The 21,734-nt window shown below is 36.9% G+C and overlaps 2 protein-coding genes across 21 annotated transcripts in view; one reads left to right on the top strand and one right to left on the bottom strand.

Moving 5' to 3' along the window:
- The window catches only part of LOC138745954 (F-box/LRR-repeat protein 14), an 86,961-nt gene extending 76,630 nt beyond the window's left edge, over nt 1–10,331 (top strand). For 6 of the 15 annotated variants that reach the window (XR_011346615.1, XR_011346616.1, XM_069903551.1 and 3 more), the window contains 3 exons: nt 6,039–6,132; nt 7,627–7,757; nt 8,723–9,496. The gene's annotated coding sequence lies outside the window, so the exon portion shown is untranslated. Of the gene's footprint in view, nt 1–2,752; nt 2,782–4,375; nt 4,504–6,038; nt 6,133–7,626; nt 7,758–8,722; nt 9,497–9,719 lie in introns of those variants that run through there. The other 9 variants (XM_069903552.1, XM_069903547.1, XM_069903549.1 and 6 more) reach the window with 7 other exon arrangements.
- The window catches only part of LOC138745950 (ELKS/Rab6-interacting/CAST family member 1-like), a 539,260-nt gene continuing 524,131 nt past the window's right edge, over nt 6,606–21,734 (bottom strand). For 4 of the 6 annotated variants that reach the window (XM_069903518.1, XM_069903519.1, XM_069903525.1 and 1 more), the window contains one exon: nt 6,606–8,255. In XM_069903518.1, the coding sequence (XP_069759619.1) occupies nt 8,118–8,255 (138 nt within the window). In that variant the 3' untranslated portion in view covers nt 6,606–8,117. Of the gene's footprint in view, nt 8,256–16,442; nt 16,951–17,654; nt 17,737–21,734 lie in introns of those variants that run through there. The other 2 variants (XM_069903520.1, XM_069903521.1) reach the window with 2 other exon arrangements.

Raw genomic sequence — 21,734 nt, 5'->3', positions numbered from 1 at the left:
TGGCATTCCATGCACTCATACTGACTCCCTGAAGTGAGCAAGTAATCTTTCACAATGGGCCTGCTACAAAAAAAACACATAAAACTCCTCTTAACACCTATGAACTTGGCATTACAAATGAATTATTAGGGAATAGCTTTAAGTAGGACATACATCAATAAACTTGTGTTTTTTTTTGCAAGTTAGGGCTTGAAATATTGTTGTTTTGCTGGTAACTGCTGGCAGTTCTATGTGGAACTGCTGTCATTTTAGTTTCAGGACTCCCACATAAACATGGAAGCCTCAGCCCATTGGCCAAAGCTCTGGCAACTTCCTGACTGTTGCTGCACCACAGGAGTCCACATGGAATCAAGCAGCAGCATGGTACTCACTGAAATTTCCCAGGAACAGGATCCAAGAATTTACTGATTTCAATGAAACTGCAGGGAATAAATGGAGGACAATTATTTGTGGTTTCTTTAATGATTTTAATTATAGAAAACTGATTTCAAATGCATTTAGTTGATTTGGAGTGAATTGTAACTTGTAATTTATACCATTTTAAAAAAGTATTTTTGCCAGTTTTTAAACTCTAGCAGCACTGACCGATGGTAAAGACAGGGTTCTTGGTGTGAAAGGACTCCAGAGGAATTTGGAGGGTTGTGCTCGTTTTGGACCACCCAGTGTTTAGGTTCCTCTCTCTTGACTTGAAGAATATTTGGACAAGTTCTAGCAATGTTCAGCATTTGTGACTGGTTTAGTTGCATTTCTGGACAATGGTAACTCCCCTGGATATTGATGATGGGGGATTTGAGTTCTGCAATACTATAGAATGTAAAGGATAGGTGACTTGGGTCTTGCAGGAGTGGACTGCCTCATTTTCTGAGGAATTGTGAATGGAGTCAAACATTTCGATGAGTGGTGAGTATAGACAGAGAGCAGAGGCCACTTGCCTGTGTCAACAAAACCTCAACTATCCAATTAAGCAGAAAGAATTGTATGTAGCCAACAATTCTGGAAATCTGGCAAATGGAACCCTTCTACCAGAAGGATGAGGAATATGAAAAATATACTGATTTGAAATGGTTGCGGTCATATGATAGCTGAAGAAAGGAATATCAATTGAAAGGTAAATAGGAATGCACAATTATGGGGGAAGTTTTAAGCTTGACTTTGGCCTTTATTGAATCCTATAATTTGAATTCTATAATTTGATATAACTATTTTCTAATCATGTGGGTTGAATCAACTCTTATTCCAACAAAGACAAGGTTAGTGTGCAAATGTGTGTTCCAACTAACTACTGAATAGCAGTAAAATAAATATAATGGCTCAAACATCAATTGGAGAAACATAGAACAAGCAGGGAAGGGATCTCAAAGAATAATCTCCCAAGATTACCTCTGCTATATAGCCATTTCTCATTGCTGGGTTGAGGTGAGACCAACTGTCAGAGGGAACATAATAATTTAAAACGTACTTTGTAAACTTGATGTTCTTTTTCTTCTACTTCTAGTCCTAGAAACTCGATCTCATGACCACATAAAATTAGCAGTGTCACCTAATGGGAGTTCATGTGTGTAAAGGGATAATAAATTAATTCAACTCTCCACATTTCTTTCACACTATATCTCCATTTGTCTATTGGCTTTTTTTTCCTGTAATGATTATTTTGCAGTTGTATTAAAGGAGTTTCACAAAGTGATTACGTACTGGCTATGCTTATTTTAATTGGTGCATTGGTAGAAGCAAGAGATGAGTAAAAATTGCTAACTAAAGCTGATATTAATAGACAGAAATAACATAATTACTCAGGGAATTCATGGGATAATATCACACCTTAAAAGTGAAAGTAGTAAATCATGTTTTGATCATTCCCTGAAGCAGTTAACCTTAGGAATTCAGCTGTGTAGATAGGTCTGAACAGTGACAGAGCCCATGGAAAAACTGGTCCCAACTTGGGGGCACTGTAATGTTAAAGGGGCAGCAGACTCTGACTGGTAAAGGGTGTTCTTTAGCAAAGTATAGTCTTTGCCCTTATCCAACATGTTTGTTACATTGGGATATGAATTGGGTATGTTTAAATTTAGAATTACAAACCAGTGGAACAATGCAAAATTCTAAATGTGCAATACACAAAAACTCAGCATTTATAGGAAGTAAATGGTAACCAATGTTTTGGGCCTGAGCCCTTCATTAAGGAACAAGAATAAAGCAGACAAGCACTTGAATAAAAAGGTGGGGAGTGGAGGAGAGGAAGGAAGTAGAAGGGAAAGAAGGACAGGCCAACAGTATTTTTCTAGACCAGACACCACACGCAAATATTGTTCATCTAAAATCTGGTCTGCAAATTGCCTCATTTTACTGTTGTTTTTTTGAGAACCATCTTGTGCATTTTTTTCTAAATACATAATTCATAATTATTCACTGCAGTCATCAGTGGATATAGCAGAAGAGGCAAAAGCTGAGGTGATGGGGAAGTGGGTAGTTCTCTGAATGGAAAGAATAGGGGCATAGCCAGATTCTAAAGTTAGGGGGAGCAAGCACATAAAAAAGGCGCCACAATACATGCCAGATGGTGAGTCAGTGGGCTGCACTGATTTTTTTAGCGGTGTCAGAGTGGGGGGGGGGGGGGGAGAACTGGTAAAGAGGAAAGGGGAAGGTGTGTGTGTGAGAGAGCGAGAGAGACTAACAAAAACTGAAGAAGTCGATGTTAATATCTGGTTGGAGAGTTCTCAAATGGAATATTTGGTGTTGTTTCTCCAATTTACAGCTCGGCTCAGTTTGGCAGTGCATGATGCCATGGAACAACAGGTCAGTATGGAATGGGGTGTGGAATTAAAATGCTTGGCCATAGGGAGGTCCCTGTTATGTTGGTACAGGTACATTTGATCTTCTGCTCTGGCATGGGACTTAATTCTGAGCCCCAGGGTGAAGCTCAGATTGCGGAGCTGAGTGCATTTCACATTTAGTCTATCAATTTGTATCTAGTAGGAACCCATTCCTCTGAATGAGATTACTGCAGTCAATAGAAAAAGAAAGAGGAAGTAAATGGTTTATTTTTTTTCCATCATTTTACTTAATATCATTGTGTTAAATTAATTTATATCAGTTAAAATTTATTATTTTAAATGAAAAATATATTAACATCAGGAAAGACTGTTGAAAGCAAAAGCTGTTAAATGATCATCAGTGTGGTCTTGGAGGCAGGGCCTTCAAACAGTCTGGAATTCAGCTTCTCACCGAGAAAGCAAAATACAGAACTAATTTGTACCTAATCGGCAATGAAAAGTCACTATAGCTGTAGGAATCTTTTGAGGAGCAAACGTTAGATACTGGCCATATCAAACACAGTCCAAATGCAACAATTTGCATTGCATTCGAGTGCAAATTACACATTATTCCAAATGAAATCTTAATGACATTTTAACAACTGAAAAAATGACAGCAGAAAGATGTATCTTTTACATAAAGCTCAAATGGAGAAGGGTTAATAAAATCTGTTGAGAGAAAAAATAGGGGGATCGCTTTGAGTGAACCCTATGTTCCATTTCATCGAAATGAGACATTTGTGATGGATTGCAACAACAAATAATTATAAAATTGAAATATAAAATACTGCCGATGTTGGAAATCTGAAATAAAAGTAGAAAATACTGAAGATACTCAGTGGGTTAGGCAGCTGCTGTGAACAAAGAAACCTTTTCATCAGAACTTTAAAAATTGCCTTGGCTAGCAGCACAAATTGAGTGCATCAGCCATTTTTGCTTTCTGTTCATTAATTTTCTGGTGAGGAAGTAAATGCAAAAGAACAAAATATTGAGAAGAAATTCTGTCAATAATCCAGTTGGGGCATTGAAAACAGATTTAGATGCAGCTGGGATGTTAGCTACTTTGCGATATAGTTATTTAATGCCTTGACAACATTGTTACTTGGGAGTGCAGCAGGTAGTTTGTGTGCGGTGAATGCAAATGTAGGATTGAGGCTGGAGGAATGTTGATTATTTCCATCAGCTATTAAAAAAAAACAAGAGTGCTTGAAACCCTTCAATTAGTGTTTTTTTTTGTTATTGGGAATATTTTCTTTTGCAAATATTTTCCTTGGGGAAATGTGCTTTAATTAAAAAGTTATGATATGATTGTTGAATAATACTATACAATTTCCTCTTTTTGCTGGATTTGACGGCTTATATTGAGGCAACAGTTCCTGTTCTTTTCCCTGGATCATAATATTATTACTTTGAAATTTTGCCTCAAGAGAATTTTTTATATTGTTCATCTTGGGAAGTGCTTAACATTTCCTCAACACCTCTACTTCAGCATAGCTAACACCACAAACTTAGAATAAGGAGAATCCCAGTCCAAACTAATATAATGTGGTTATATTTTCCATCAGGAATCATTGGATTGCAAACAGAAGTGGAAATCTTGGCTAATTATTCTTCAGAGCTCCAGAGGATGATGGTGTACATAACCTTGAGGCAATCAAGTGCAACATGAACAACCATTCCAACCTTTTACTATGTATAGCTTAGTACATTGTTAGATCTAAGGAGTTGAATACATTTGTTCAATGGCATACTATTTATTTGTTTCCCTGCAATCTAATCATTCCTAAACCTGATTTATCTGCATCACCAGCCAAATGATGCATTATTTTCGTTCCTAAATAAGCATTATTAATAGTTTTTAGGCTTCCTCAATACTCCAAACAATCAAGTTCCCAGGAATGCAGAGAGCTGCAGCAAGTGGTAGAGCTAGCCAAATCCATCATTGCCACTGTCATCCTATCCATTGAAAAGATCTATGTAAGATACTGCCTCATGAAGGCAGCCAACATCATGAAGGATCCCTAACACCCTGGCCACAACATATTGTCACAGCTACCTTTAGGCAGAAGGCATAGAAATCTGAAGTTCAGCACTTCTAGGTTCAAGAACAGTTTAAACCCGTCAGCAATCTGGCTCTTAAACCTTCATGTGCTACCCTAACTTAAACCCTATACAAGTCTGGAACTACCAAAAAAATGTTTGCATTATGAACCACAATTTTTTTTTTGGCCTAACTGCAACTCTGAATATTTATCTATCCATCCTTTTTATATTAAATCTCTTTTTTTTTTGTTTTTGCAAATTGTGTAAATTTAATGGATATCATTGTTTTTCTTCCATGCCTACTTCGCAGAAAGTAAGCATTTTGGAGCCTCTGTACATTGTACTTGTGTATATGACAATAAACTCTCATTAATCATTAACAAAATTATCACCCAAATTGTTGGGGCAATTAATTTAGGAGAAATGCAATCTGTTGATCTTTAGAAACGATGTGAGATTTTCTCATGTTACAATATCTAGCTCAATGTAATTATTGCCTTGTAACCCACAAATGGTTACTCATTCATCTGTTTCATGTATTTTGATTTTATTTTGTTTAATTCCCAATTGTTGCATGCCATTTCTAATATGTCATCCATTACAATATTCCACTTTATGACATTTGATAGGAAATGGCACCCTGTGTAAAACCTGTCATGATCCATTGTACCTGTACATTCTACCACACTATGTATTTGCACCCCCAGCATAGCCCAGTACATCAGTATATTCTACCATGGCCCAGAGTTTCCATACACCCAGCTTTTCTGTACATCCAGCACAGCCCAATGTGTCCACATGACCAGCATGCCCCAGTGTGTCTGTACACCCAGCATGGCCCATGGTGCCTCTACATCACACCATGGCCCAGTGTCTCTGTACACCCTACTGTAGCTTGGCCTTGATGAGTTGGGTCTAACAAAAAACCTTTTTCTCAATTTATATTAATCAGTGAGCCAGATATGAAAATAAGAAGTTTTAGCAGTTAACTATTAATGCAAGTCTAGCATAGACAGGTTTGTGACTTATTTAAGGCACATTTTACTTCATAGTATTGTTATAATTTATTTCTATCAATTAACACAAAGTATCAGAGTGTAAGCCTAGGATTTATTTGCATAGAATTATTTTCCAGAGGTTTCAAATGAAATATTAAAAGTGATTATGCATTATTTTCAATTACAGCTTTGATACAGATGAAACCAACTGTTTCTACCTCATGGGTGCTTGATGGACAGCATTGATTCAATGGCCAAGTGCTGTATAACTGACTTTGAAGGTTTGAATCTGTAGCTCTCTAATGAATAGTTTCAAAGTTATTTGACTTTTACCTGTTTTAACAGCTTTTCTCTGCCCTTAACAATTCCAATTAATTTATGAAATGCACTTTTGGAAATCAATGTTCATCATCAACTCTTCACCCATTCAGCTTCTTTGAAGAGTTTAATATTAGGAGTTACTGATTATGAATTGCTACATTGTTATAAGAGCAGGTGACACAAACCTCAGGTTCATCTATCAATATTAAGTAAATACCTGAAGCCCCAAGGCTTGAATATTTTATATTTAAGGCATTGGATTAAGATGACCTAAAATAACTCCATAGCCATTGTAAAAAAATGTAAATGTCTTAAAAAGTTGTCTTACAGGATTTAGACCACTAATCTAACAAGAAGAGTTGGGTTCAACTATTTGGATGAGTTTTCCTTGGCTACTCATCCCTCTTCAAGAAATGTTATCAAGAATTGGTGATTCTTGGTCATCATTGTTCCATTTCTCTAGCTTTAAAAGACCATGATCATTCAAATTTCTCACTATTTTAATGCACTGAAAGTGTATTCAAGTACAGCACTCTGTGGCACAACTAAAACCATGCAATAAAGTGACATCAAGTAAATCAGTACGTGTTGACTGGAGACAAATATGTAATGCTGGTGAGGGGGATGTTGACTACAAGTACAATATTCCATAGATGGACTGACAAGTACAGATTTGGCAGTGTTGTGCTTTAAGTTATATGTTTTCTGAGGACTGAAGTTACAAGTATCTTTATGCCACACACTACAAACTCTGTTATCTACATTCCAATTAAACAATTGACTTCCCAATTATGTATGAGAATTTTCAAAGGTCAATTGATTGCATGTGACAAATGGACTTACTTTGCAGCCCATTAAAGTTACTCTGGTAATGAACAGCAGATATCACCTACAACTACCCTTCCAAATCATATTATTTTCATATGTGTGGTCTTTCTTCCTCATCATGAATGTATTATTGCATTATATATCTAAAGCCAAAATTTAGAGGTTCTTGATAACCTGCCAATTTCCATTGCTCATCTGTGGCAGAGAATGGAAGTTCCATTTCATTAATAAAGAAAACTTGTAGTGTTTATTTGAAAATTTAGAGCCATGGATTTCTGTTCTTACACATGTCTATTAACAGTGTTGATGTCATCTAGAGCTGTAACAGGTCTTTAAGATTTTGCTTGTGCATTGCTTCAACCCTTTAGAACCTAGAAAATGTTTAATGAAATGTATTTAAGTGTTTGAGTAAGAAAGAACAATAGCTTTTATTGGGAAATTATCTCAGACACATCAAAAAGATGAATGCTCAGTTCCAACCAATGTTCTACAGAATTGAGGACCTGCATTTTGCTTTGAAATATGAAACTACAGATCAATTTTGCAGCCCTCAATTCCTGCTTTGGGATGAAATCTGTTAGGTATTTTTGTTTAACCATATATTTCATTTTTTTGAACATTTACAGCTTTTAAAGCAATTTATACTAAAATTGGAAACTATGGAGCGATGGTCAATATTCCACCTTGTGTCATGCAATAGGGTGTGGAAAAGAACCCACCCAATTTCAAGAGGGCTACTGTGTACCAGATAGCCAATGTAAGTGCCATTGGAATCATTCTGGTTTGTGTGTCTAAGATATTATTAATTCCATGAAAGTCAAAAGATTGTAAAATAGTTATGAAATTTCAATATATTCCATTTGTGAAATTCTGTGCACTCACACCCTTCTTCCAGTTTGGTGTGGGGGTTTATGGTTATTTTAGGATCTAAGGGGTTCAACAGAAGCAGTTGTAACTTGATGCTTTACCTATTACCAAAATTTGCATAGAACAGTTCATTGCAATATGTGCGGTCAGTGTCATGTGACCATTGAAAAATTAAGAAAAAAATACAAATTCTAAAAAAACTAGAGCGACATTTTTTCTTAGCTCAGCACTGTTGTCCAATCACAGGGACTCACGAGGATTCTTCTAAGGCATTGACTACCAGTTCAAGGATGTCAGGGCAGTGGTCTGCGATCTGCTGCAGAATAGTGTTGGCGTAGTCCTGAAGTTGCGAACTTTCCTTTTCACACTGTTCAAGCTCAGCATTTAGCTTCAAAACAAAAATGGACACAATAGATCATAATTAATTCCTAGTCCTCTCAAGATATACTATTTTTTCAGTTATAAACACTTTGTAGATATCACTTCACTTGGATTCACTCTTCAAGGCACAATGACAGAGAGAACTTCATTCAATGACAATAAAAAGGAGAGGTAGAATTCTGCTCACCACAGCTTTTGTAAATGTTGCTCTTTTAAAAAAAAATGTCTTCCAGTAGGAACTAAATGTTTGGTGATCAGTTTAAATAAAACTCCAAGGAACGTTTAGCACGATTATTTACATAATCTAACGCCTGCTCAGGGTTCCAGTCATCAGTCCAGTATCATTATTATTTTGCTTGAAGGATATTAATATTTGTGATCATTATAAAATGTGTAAACAGCAGTCTGGTTTGTTCAGGTCTGGAAGATGAGGAAGGGAAGGACTAACCTTTCTACATTTCTTTCAATTTGCAGTTACTTAAGAGTTTTGGACGTACAAATTTTGCATTAAGATTTCATGGTTAAAATCTTCAAAGGGCACCAGTGAAAGCATTCCTATGGTTGATACCAAAATGCAAAATTCTGGATATGAAATTTTATTACTTCAACTCATTAATAAAGAATAAAAATACAAATACATTTTATGCAGAAAATTGATCTACATGTCTAATAAAATGAAATATTTGCATACTTGATAAACTTGATACATATTTGCATATTTGATAAATGAAATATTTATCATTTCACTTTTCTCCCCTTTCTTTTACTTTTTGCTTTTGAATGTACTCAATCTTTAACCAAACCCTAATTAAAGAATTGCCATCTGCAACCACCTCAGTTTATGCAAGTTTGACTGGTGTTATATTTGTACTTACTGCAGCTATTTCAAATACACTATTTTAACATCAGTGGTAACCTATTTAAAATATGTAGATTAATGTCTCCACTGATACAACTTTAATAGTCTTTAACAAAGATTTGTGGATTGGTAGGTGAAAAGGCCCCAACTGCATTGGTAAGTTGATGAAAATGGGGAGAATAAAATATATAGGATTAATGTACGGTTGTGAATGGTTGATGCTTGACTGAATTGCCTGTCCATGCTGCAGGTGTTTACGACATCTTATCACGATTCACATGAAGTGTATACAGATCTAGCTAATTTATGTTCACAGGCTACAATTCAATGAAGGTTTTTTTTCCCATTGAGAGTTACCAGTAATAAAGAGATTCATAATATGGGAAATATTAGATGGTTTGCCTTTGTTAAATTGAAAATATTAGAAGATAAATTTCAATGCATTTTAGTTTACAAATGGTTCCACTATTTTGCAAAAGTATGGTGTGCACCAATGGGTTAAATGCATATTAAAGGAATATCAGCCTCTCAATTTTAGAAACAAAGGACTTTAGCTTATTTGGTTATCAAAGGATTAATATATCCTCTAAGTATATGCCTCTACTTCCTCAGGAGTTTGCGGAGGTTTGGTATGATATCAGAAACCCTGGCAAATATCCACAGATGTGTGGTGGAAAGTATGCTGACTGGCTGCATGAGGATCTGGTGTGGAAACACCAATAACCCTGAGCGTAAAGCCCTCCAAAAAGTAGTGGGCACAGCCCAGGACATTATAGGAAAAAAAACTTCCCCACTATTGAGTACATCTACAGGGAATGCTGCTGTCAGAGGGCAGCAGCAATCATCAAGGACCCACACCACCCAGCACATGCTCTGTTCTCACCATCAGGAAAGAGGTCTAGGAGCCACAAGACTCGTACCACCCAGGTCAGGAACAGCTGCTACCCCTCCCCATCAGACTCCTCAACAACAAACTCAATCAGGGATTCTTAATTGTGCACTTTATTGATTTTCTTTGCTATTCCTGGATTGCACAGTTTGTTTACATTTGTTATCCGTTTACAGTTCTTTTGATTGTTTATGTTTATGCTGTGTGCAATTTACTTTTTGCACTACCAATTAGTGGTAATTCTGACGTGCCCACAGATAAAAGGAATCTCAGGGTTGTATGTGATGTCATGTATGTACTCTGACAATAAATCTGAAATCTGAATACCACATTTAATATAATCATATTTTCAGAAATAAATGAATAACTCCTGTATATTAGTTAATGAGCAACCTGATCAGTTATACTTCATGTGACATGATTCAATCAGTTAAATATACTCATGCATTGTGAGATGCAATAATGCAAGATTTCTAAAATCTATGGTTACATTTTACAAGAAGGATGTATTTTTCTGTAGATTACATGGACAATGTGATCATCAGTTGGGATATTGGGTTATGAGGTGACATGCCAAATAATTTCTAGTGCATTACAAAGCTGTGCAGATAAGAATGACTATTAGTATAATTATGCTGGAGGGAATAAAGTGATTTCACAATTCAATGCTCTCAATAGGGAGTGTTCTCTCCAAGTTACAGAACTGCAATTAATGATTTACCAACTAAGATTAGGTATGCTCCATATGCATTCCCCAATGGAGCCCTTCCCTATCTTGAACTACCTTTGAAATCCTTTTTCTCTCTAGTTGTCTTCTTTAAATTGGTAGAATTTACAATGTTTCAGGAGAATATAAATAATCCTTTTACTCCTTCTGAAATACAACCTAAAATCAATTGGTTTGTATAAACAGAAATACTTCATGAACCATGAGATAATCACAGCCATCTGATGTTCAATGTATTATATGTATTTTCCCCCCGATTCTTTGTAACATTTCTCTATTTCTTGTTCTACAATAGCACATAATTGTGAAACCAAACATTCAGTATGAATTTGATTAAACATTTTATCTAGCATAGATAATAAAATGTTGCTTGGGTGATTAAGAAATCTTAATCTTAAAGTGACATCTATTTTCGGCTGGCTCCCATTCACCCTCACTGTCATGTTAATGGATTTGAATTTATGGCAGCTTTGCCCAGCATCTCTGTGATTTTTAACGCCTCATTGTGAAAATGTCATAATATTTGTATAGTCTAACATATGGCAAAGGACTACCCCCTAGGAAGAATTTACAGTCATTTTTATCAGAGGTTACAATGAGAGGAAATTCCCTTGCTGGTGGTTAAAGGGTCTTGCTACACTATTATCCCATGCTTTGTTCATTAGAGGGTATTTCCTATTCAAATTGTTTTGCTTTTACGTTGCGATTGCTGTCCTTGAGAAGCTTCGGGTCACCGATTCCACTTCCTAGTGAAGTTACAAAAACTGTTCCATTGCAGTTATGCAGTTTTCTATGAACAGCATTTTAACGACAAATTTATGCTATTCATCAAGATCAGAAAGGAAAAGTAGAAATTATTTGACACCATTAATCATTCCCAAGAAATTTGAAATTCAATGCAACTATCTTCAAGAAAGGAGATAAATCAAATTGTGACAATTACAAGAAGGTCTCTGTAAGACTGCCACTGGGAGTCTTCCTTTATTCTGCCAGTAGCCTGAGTCGCAGAAAAGATTCCATGATTTTTATTCCATGAACAAATCCACCAAAAATTCAGGGCAAAACATTAGAAACTAAGCATAGATTTTCTCTATTCAGTCAACAGAGAAGAATTGTGAGAATCCATCTCAAGTATGGCTGCTGTCAGAAACCTGACATCCAAACTCGGCCCATGACACTAGGATGTGCGCGTCCGCATATTAAACACAGACCCAATCTCATTGATGTCAAACAAAATGTGTTACTACTCTAACCTTTGTATTAATCCTCCTTTCTGCTTTGTTGCTCTTGACTATTTCAAAGCTCTCCAATGGAGTTGAGTTAGACTACAGGATGAATTGTTCAACCTTTGTTGTTCTACCCCAGAACCAAGGTCATTCCTGATTTAGTCATAAAACTTAGTATGCGAACGACACTGGTGTACACAGGGCTCATGCCAAAGATTTGTAAGACAAAGGCTCTCATCCAACCTGTTCCTACGCAACCGATACTGAAAATAAAGGTGAACATTGGGTAAAATTAGGTAAAATATGAATAAATTTCTGTACATTTGAAGCCATCTCTCTATTATCACTATTAGTATGAATTAATTCATACTTTCAGTGAACCAAAAAACATCTTTGGCCATTTAAGAAAAAAAGAGTATCTGAAGATCAAGACCTCAAACTTGGCATTCAGCTCATGGTCTGATTAGCAGCAGTGATCACAATCACTGATGTGCTTTGGAGACATGATTTATTTACGGCATATTATTCAAAATGCAGAAAAGGTACCATCAATGTTGCCTTCACAAAGTACTCCCATGGCATTGCCACCCAGGCCAACATTTCCAGTAGGAAGGCTTAGGTGATGGATGTATTATTTCCACATATGTAGTGCCAGCACTCTTACAGCAAGAGATTTCCAGAAGGCTAGAGAAAACATACAACAAAGCCTCCTTCAAAATGTAATGTGCCAGAAACATCTGGGAAGCCAATGAACACCTTGACATGAGAGTACAGAATCCATCCTGAATACTGTGATGGCCCAAACTTCTCAAACACCACCTTTTTGGCTCAGTCAAGTACCTCCTACCCACATATGACAGGGCCTGCTAGACCCTCATACACCTCCAGAACCCACATTGACTCCCAAAAACTCCCAAGGAGAAGGAGAATAATTTCTTGGTGTCAATTGTAGTGACTAAAACATGCCTAAACCCCATTTTATAATTGACACACACCATGTACAAACACACCATCTTTAGGACAATTGTCCTTATGTATACAGCATATTTGTTGAAATGGTGATGTATGAACATGGACCACTTGACATTACTGAAATTTATTTCAATTAGAATCTCTTAATTTACTTGAAATTGGGAAATTACCCCTAAAACACATTACTTGCACTAGCTAACTTTCTCTCTATGTTTCCGATTACATTTATTTGCAATAATCGTAGAGATATAAATTAGTCAGATTATTAAAATACATTTGTTACTTTTTCTGTTTCCTGGTATATTTATTTTTTTCTCAAAATGTTTAACATTTTCTTGAATTTGATGTTCATCATACAAAGTACACAAAACCTTGTAATAAGTGTCACAAGGAAGCCACGACAGGCACAGAGCTGCCTAAATGGATGATGACACTGGGACCTGTTCTCCTCTGGAATCACTGTAGGCCCCACAAAGCGGACCCGCTGGTGGATCAAGTAGAGTTGACACGCAAACCCTCAGTACGCCTTCGTCACATTCCCAATGGAAGAGAAGACTCGGTGGCCACCAGGGATCTCGCACTGGCCGGATGTGTGAACAACGCAGAGGAAACACAGAAGCCAACATTTTGACCTGGAATAGTGTCTCATCTGCAATTAAAGAATTTGCTGTATTACCCAATGGTACTGGGTCAGAGATGCTCCGTGCTGGATGGAAAAGGTCATTGTGAGCTAGTGGAGTTGTTCTAGTGAACCGGTGCGGAGTCGAAAGGCCGACATGGCCTGTTTCTGCTCCGTAAATGGTTATATGGTTAATATTGCCCTTGATCTGTCTGCTCTTGATTCACATATTAAGTAAAGGTTAGAATATATTCCACTATTTTTTTCTGTAATTAACAAAAAATTACCATATTCTCAGAGGCAAGTACTTTTAGGTCAGAACAATCTTTATTTTGTATTTTTTATGCCAACAGATTGCCTAACAGCCCAATTCAGAACAAATCTTTTACATTAAAATGAATTTTCCTTTTCCCCCCCCCCACATATATGGGTTTTCACTGACACACTCAATTTTACAGTTAAATTCCATCATTTATAATGAATTAATACACAGGTTGTAAGGAATACTGCATATATTCTTGAATGTGATACACTTGTAAATTCAATTAATTGCAAACATCCAATTTGTATTTTGCTCCCACAGATTAAAATATAGTCTACTATTTTCTAACAGCCATGATTAACGGATAATTATTTGCACAAAACGTATACAAACTATTAAACAGCTTAATATACATGTAATAAATAAAATTTCAGTAAATGTGCCTCTGGAATTTCATTTGAATAAATATTTATGCTCATTTCTTGTCACTGCAGCTGTTGCAAGGCTTTAAATGACGAAATAAAATGAAAACAAAATACATGCAAGACGAGCAGATGGTGTGGGAAGGAACATGTTTTGGGGGAACATTATTATTAAGCTGTGTGCCTTTACACACCCAAGGCAAGTAATATCTCTTCAGTGTCTCACTCCTTCAGAGCTTAATCTGGGACAACAAAAACTCAGCAATTGACTATCCACAGTCTCATAAAACTTCCAAAATTCAGTCAGATTAAGATTGGGGCTTTTTATCTTCAATATGAACTGTGTAAATGCATACCTGGATGGCTAGAAATGTGTTTTTGATCAGTATTTTGTAATGATTGAATGTATGCAATTGTAATATTTATGCTTCATTACACTATCAGTAATACTAGAACTGAATTTCGAATGAAACACAGTTCCTTCTACTTTAGAAACAAAGTTAAAAATCATTCAAAAAGGAAAGTGATCAACATGCAGTGCTGACAGTGTTCAATTAAGATAAGAAATTAAGGCAGATAATTATGGCAGACACCACTGCTCTAAGCAAGAAGATATCTTAAGTGTATAGTCTATAGATCAGGAACTCTATAGAATGGGAATGAACAGGAAGTGATTTTATACATTGGAATGCTATGCTTGCATTAGTCTTGCATTTATCTTGAGTCAAATGTGGTGAAGGCAGGATAACTGATGGCATTTCACGTCAAACTTTTTTGTGGGGGGCTGGGGAACTGCAGCAACAGAAGCAATTACTAAATCAGATCTGCATTATTTTCTTGGTCAGCTATATTTACAGGAATAGGGTGGGGAAGGAGGATAGCTGAGAGACATGACTCAGTGCAACAAAATAAACCCTGAGCAGTCTCAAAGGTAAAGTCACTGTAGAAAGAGCAAAACATCACGGTAAAGCAAAATTTGCTTGTCATCTGAGGCCCAGAATATAGCAATACAATGTCTGACTCAGAGTGCTGTGGGTTAAGTCCCACACCAAAGTTGTCATTATCCTGTCTGCAACTGGTGCCGAATGCTGCAGCAAAGCTTCTGACAGGAGCCGAGAAGAGGGACCATATCAACCCTATTCTGGCCTCCTTCCACTGGCTGCCAGTTGGGCTCAGAATAGATTTTCAAAGTTCTCTAGTTTGTTTATGAAGCCTTTAATGGACTAGCCCCTTCCTACATGACTGATCTCCTAACACCCTACTCCTCTTTGATCAGCCAATTTAGGGAGCTTGGCTGTTCCGCGCTTAAATCGCAAACTCAGGGGAGATCACGCCTTCGCTATTGGAGTCCCCAAACTGTGGAACAACATTCCTCCCTCCATCAAATCAGCCCCTTCCTTTGATTCTTTTAAATCCAGGTTGAAGCTATATTTTTATTCGCAAGCATTTTGAGGCGATTATTGATTGTTACCATGTTGTATGTACCATTCTGAACCTCGGGTACCAATTTTATACTGTATTTTAAATAGCTGCTTAAGTTAAGATATAATTTATGATTGTACAGCATGTTGGTCAACGTGAATTGTTTTAAATGTGTTATATAAATAAACTAAACTAAAGCCTTGGACATAAAAATCTCATCTGATAATTCAGTGTGGTAGTTTAATGACAGCAGCCTTCCAAACAAGGAGTTACATTAAGGCTTAGCAGTGCTTCTCATCAACGCTTCTCACCGATCATGTGGAGTTTTTGAAGACCTGGTCTGTAAGTTAGAATTTATCTTTCAATCAAAGTCACAAAAACATGGAAATCTGGTCTCTGTCACGTCACTATTTGTGGGAATTGGTGATACACAAGTTGTCTTCTGCCCTATATTACAACATTGACTATATTTCTAAAGATATATGGTTAGGTGTTCATAAATTTCAGATGGCCATGGATCATAAAATGCTTATAAACAAAAGTCTGTTCATCCCACCAGAAGTGTTCAAGTGTAGGCAAGGACTATGTTCAGCATTACCCTTGGCTGTAATGTTCTCCACAGAAGGCAGGCCTGCTAATACTCACTGTGAGATCAATGATTATTATGGAATTAACATTTTAAAGTGAAAGGAATTCAGCTCCATGAATATGGTGGCATGGTTAGTGTAGCGGTTAGTGCAACACTATTACAGCACCAGAGACCTGGGTTTGAATCCGGCTCTATCCATAAGGAGTTTGTATGTGCTCCCTGTGACTGCATGGGTTTCCTCCTGGTCCTCTGGTTCCTTCCCATCTTCTAAAGATGTAGATTGGTAGGTAAATTAGACACATGGGTGGATTTGAGTGGTGATGGCTCGTGGGCTGTAAGGGACTGTTACTGTGCTACATCTCTAATATGACTGCAACATATACTGGGTTCTGCATGTTAATGTAAAATGTATTCATCCATTAAAATTCAACTCTTCATCTTTAAGGAGAAGAAGATTGTATCACTTGTTGTCTTATGAACCATGATAATGATTCCACTGTGATCACAACAGCAAGTGAAGTGCTACATTGAAGCACTTCGTCCTTCTGGTAGTTATTGACAAGACCAGCACGAAAGAAATTGATGGTGTCACCTTGATATGTCCAGAGGAACTCAGAAGATATTTCTGCCTTGTGTGTGATCCCTCTGACCCCTTCATAACTCTGCCATATTAAAAGGGCTAGACTTGGAAATTATTGGAAGGTGGCTTCAGTAACTGTAGAAACAAAAGTGCAGGGGTATGAACATTGTGATAATCACTTATAGACGTCCCTAAACATCACTGCTGTAAAGAGTAAGGGTCTTTTCAGTAACATATGTTTGCCATCAGACTCCTAAACAACTTCTCCATTAGTCCGTTGATGTTGGAACAGCACAACACCATTACCCCTACCTGACTGTGCCAACCTTAAGTCTCAAAAAAGAAATCAGCGCAACATTATGTACCCCACTCCTCTATGGTTCTAATCTGCAAGATCATCAGTCAACTGAAGTAAACATTTTCCTTTAATGGAGTAAATTTCCCTTCATTTACCTGGGAAGTTAACATAAACATTCCCAGATTTGAAGTTCTAAATTACAATGGTAATTGCTAACATTGGCAACAATAAAATAGAATTAAAATATACAGAAACATTGGTTTTTAATTGCATTTGATTTCGTGCTTTATTCAAGTTTCCATCTAATGGTTGGCTTGAGACAGATGTGAATCTGTAGAACAGAGTTCAGTTCCGTACAGTCTATTTTATGCTCTCTGGAGGAATTATTGAATTTTATAGCTCAGAAGGTGAATATCTTTCCACACCAGCTCTCTGAATTGAGTTGTTTCTTCAGTTTGATTCCTTGCCCTGTCTCTTTAAACTTTTATTCTACAAATATTTATCATTTCTGATCAGATCACCTTTATACTTCCACATTGTTCTTTCTCATAGCCATTCCATGTCCAAAAAAGCCACTTTCATTTTTGAGGAATGATCCTAAATAGATCTCATATTTGTTTGGTCTGTGAACAACAAAAAATGGTTTTGAAGATTTATCTTTTTAAAAACACCTGACCACCACAAGGTAGAGAAATAACTAGTATACTGAGAAGAGTTGGCATCCATTCTTAATTATTAACACAGGATCGCAACAAAAGACTACCCAATTCTCCCACTGCTGTTGTGATTCCTTGTATAATTACATTTGTAAAAGATGTTTAAATGAAATTCTGTGTTAGAAGCTTATTGATAAACAATATGTTAAACTGAGCACATGTCAGCAAGGATATAAAATTGGATGAAAGATAGAAAACACAGTGTAGTAATTAAGGAATGTGTTGAGTAAAGAAATGTAAGTGGTGCAACTCTCCCATTGGTTTCTTCTAAAATATAGGATGGGCTTCATACAAAGAATGAGCGGATTCATAGCTAAATCATAAAAAAAAGGAATACAAACATTTCAGGGAATCAGACACACAAATCTTTAAAAGCAAGAGGAAAAGCTACTAAATGCAAGTAGGGCACACTCAATCAGAGGTTTTAGAAAAAAGGAATAAATACATGGCATTAGATAAGTTGGTCTTGGAATATGGTGGCTGAATTTAGACCACCTATATTAACAAGGAGGTTATGCTTATAAACAAGGTGTAGAACAAATTCATCAAAATTAAATCAGGGATTGTTACATAGAGAGTATCTATTTCCTGCTATGTCTGAAGTCACATCCAGCTGTCCATCAACATCAGGCACTGCCCAGCCTCTCCAGCCTGTCAATCAGGTGTGAGCCCACCAGCCAGAGCACACACTCCCACTGGACAGCTCCCCACTGAGCAGGGCAGGTTATAAAATTGCAGCATCTCAGTTTCACTTCCTCTTTGCCATGTAATTGCAGGGAAGGGACTAGCAACCCTTTAAGCTAACCATGGTATCCCTCTCGACACAGCTGATTCCAGCATTGTAGCCGCACTCCAATTATCAGGGGTACGGGAGCGTGTATATTCCTATGGGTAGCCCACCCCCATGTCGGGTACCCTCCTTAGTCGGAATCCCCGTTTCCCTACAGGCACATTCTGGGGTCGGAAGGCAGTTGCGTTTCCCCCACTCTCTCCTGGAACTGCTTCTGATTGCATTCTGCTGCTGGGCTTAGGTTCCAACTACTTGTAAATTGCTAACTACTTTGCTTTGTGCTGTTAATTGCCCCTGATCTGTAACTGTGTTGCTGGGTTAGCCAGCCTATTTGTTTTGGTTTTAATAAATCCCTTATTATCTATTCCCTGTGTCTGGACTCGTTTCCTTCTGAACCCCTAATGAATCTCAACACAACAGGGATGAAAGAACAAAGAGAAGTTGGAGGACTCAGTAGATCAGGCAACATCCTTTGTCAGTCAATGTTAAGCAACATAGATGCCAAATATTCTACCCTAGTCCCTGGGGAAACCTGCAACCTTGAAACAGCATTTGCCATACATTGCTGTTGCCTTGTTCAGATGCCAAGTTCTAATAATTCCTCAGCTTTCCTGTCATGAAGCACAGGAACAGAAGGAGACCATTAAATTTCCCAAATGAAACAGATTATGGCTGATCTGTGACCTAACTCCCTTTCTCCTATATTTCCCAACCCCTTTGAATATCAAAAAACCTGGTGGACTGTATTCCTTATAAAATGTTGTCTCTACCTTCCCATTTTCAAACCATATTTGCAGAATCGCCACTATTTACAATGTCCTTCTGTCAAGTTATGTTAGGCACAGAAATCTCTCATCACAGTACAGGAACAACACAGGAGATCATCTGGCCCTTCAGGCTTATGTTAGCTCTCTGCAAATTCAAGTTTTCGTCCTTGCAAACATCACTGTCAACCTGCCTTCCTCACTTCTTGAACCCTTCGGAATCTATTATTGAATATACTTCCTCCATTCTGCTAAGCATTATATTCCTGATATCAATTACAAATCATTACAGCACAGAAGGAGATCAATGCTCCATCAAGATGGTTTCTTATGGTACCCTCTGTTCCGTCCCATTCACCCATCCTCTTTATTCCATATGACTGATAAAATGTTTTCCCTAATGCATTGATCCAATTGCTTACAGAAAAACCTCATGGACCATTATGAACACTGATTTTTTAAAAAAAATTTAGAGATACACCTCAGTTACAGGCTCTTCTGGCCCATGAAACCACTGCCCAAATATACCTAATTAACCTACCACACTATATGTCTTTGGAATGTGGAAGGAAATGGGAGCACCCAGAGGAAACCAATGCAGACATGAGAAGAACATACAAACTCCTTATAGACTGTGCCAGATTCGAATCCTGGTTGGTGGCACTGTATTAGAGGTGTGCTAACTGCTACATTAATCGTGACTTGTATCATAATCTTTATGGTTGCAATTTTTTTCCCCTCAATGTATTTGCTCATCTGTATTCTCTGATCTGTGTTCACTGTTCTAAATATTAACTTTTACTTTATGTCACTTTTGGTTCCTTTTCCACTCATCCCAACGTTTGGTTCTGATCCATCCCATCAGTTGCTTTGCCCACATCCCTTATTATTTTAACAGTGTGTTTCTAATACTTTTATTAAACCTCACCTCAACTGTCTCCATCCAATGAGTACATCCTTTCCTTTAAACTGGTCAATTTGTCTTCAACTTTCCAATTTTTTAATTATCCTTCTTAAGTTTTAGTGAGCCGAACTAGATGAATTCTCAAGTTGTAGATAAAGCAGATACGAGAGAAATTGATTATTACTTTGGTAATTATCACATGTTTTTGGCTGATAGTTACGCATCCTCTGTCACTTTCACATATTTATGGGCAGGGTATTCGGATCTATTTTTTTCCCTGCATCTTCTATAGAAATGAATTATTAATTGTCCCTCATTTTGTTTTTAAAACTGCTTTCCTCCATCTAATTTCATATGCAGCTCGTGTGCCCATTACACCAGGTCGCAGCTGACCTAATGCCAAAATGTCTGTCATTTGTAAAATGGCTCAAGTCATTCATATATTTCAGGAACAGTGCTGTTGCCAGCATTGGTCACTGGGAACATTGCCATCAAATTTCCTTCCTCACCTCTTGTAAGTTCAATCCTACTGGAAGCATTTGGCAGAAAGGAATAAGGCCCTGAAGTTTCACAATAGAAGCAAGTGTGGGAGTCAAAACTCCAGAGGGAAGTGGGGAAGGAGTAGGAGAGTTGTTCTCTGCTGGTTAACGAAAAGGAAACTTTGAGTTTCGTAAGGGTGAGGCATAGTAAATGGAATTTGACTTCCTGATAAATGTCTAAATCTGGAGATGAACTAATGCCTACATTTCTAATTCATCATTACAAACTACTTGGAAGTAAGACCTGGAAGAATTTGCTTTTTTGCTCAATAAACATACATCTCGAATGTATGTTTATTTAAATAAATAAATATTGAGATATATTTTAGGATATATATTTCTTTGATTCATTCATTTGTCCATTTATTTCTTGATTCCATTCTCATGATTGGTATCTCTGAAACAGCAATTAAAGCAACCACAAAAACAAAATCTTACTAAAACAATGTTATCATTAAATACTAACTAAGGACTGCAGAAGGAAACAAAGTTAGCAATTAAAAATATTTTGCAAATTAGTCATTTTCTTTTCACTCACAATCTAAAGAAATTAATTCAAAACATTATTTATTTGAGAAATTGTGGGCAGAGTATATCAAAGTATAAATCAGAGGACAAAATGCTATATATTATCAGATCATATACATTAATCCCCTTAAACAGTTGGTGGCATTTTCCACTCAACAGCTAATAATTAGTATTACATTCACTTACAGCAGCTGTATAAACAATTCTCACATCACGATTAACTGTAGACAATGGGACACTGTTGCTCTCAACCTGACACTCCATGCAGCAAAATATGAAGTTCGTATTTTTCATTTAAAAGTTTAGCTGAAAATCTACTCAAGTTTACAATTTCATCAAATATTATCAACAACAAACAAAATACAATTCTGCACAAGAGC

The sequence above is a fragment of the Narcine bancroftii genome, chromosome 11 (genome assembly GCF_036971445.1).
Source record: "Narcine bancroftii isolate sNarBan1 chromosome 11, sNarBan1.hap1, whole genome shotgun sequence".
Taxonomy (NCBI): Eukaryota; Metazoa; Chordata; class Chondrichthyes; order Torpediniformes; family Narcinidae; genus Narcine; species Narcine bancroftii.
This window is presented reverse-complemented; position numbering and strand designations above follow the sequence as displayed.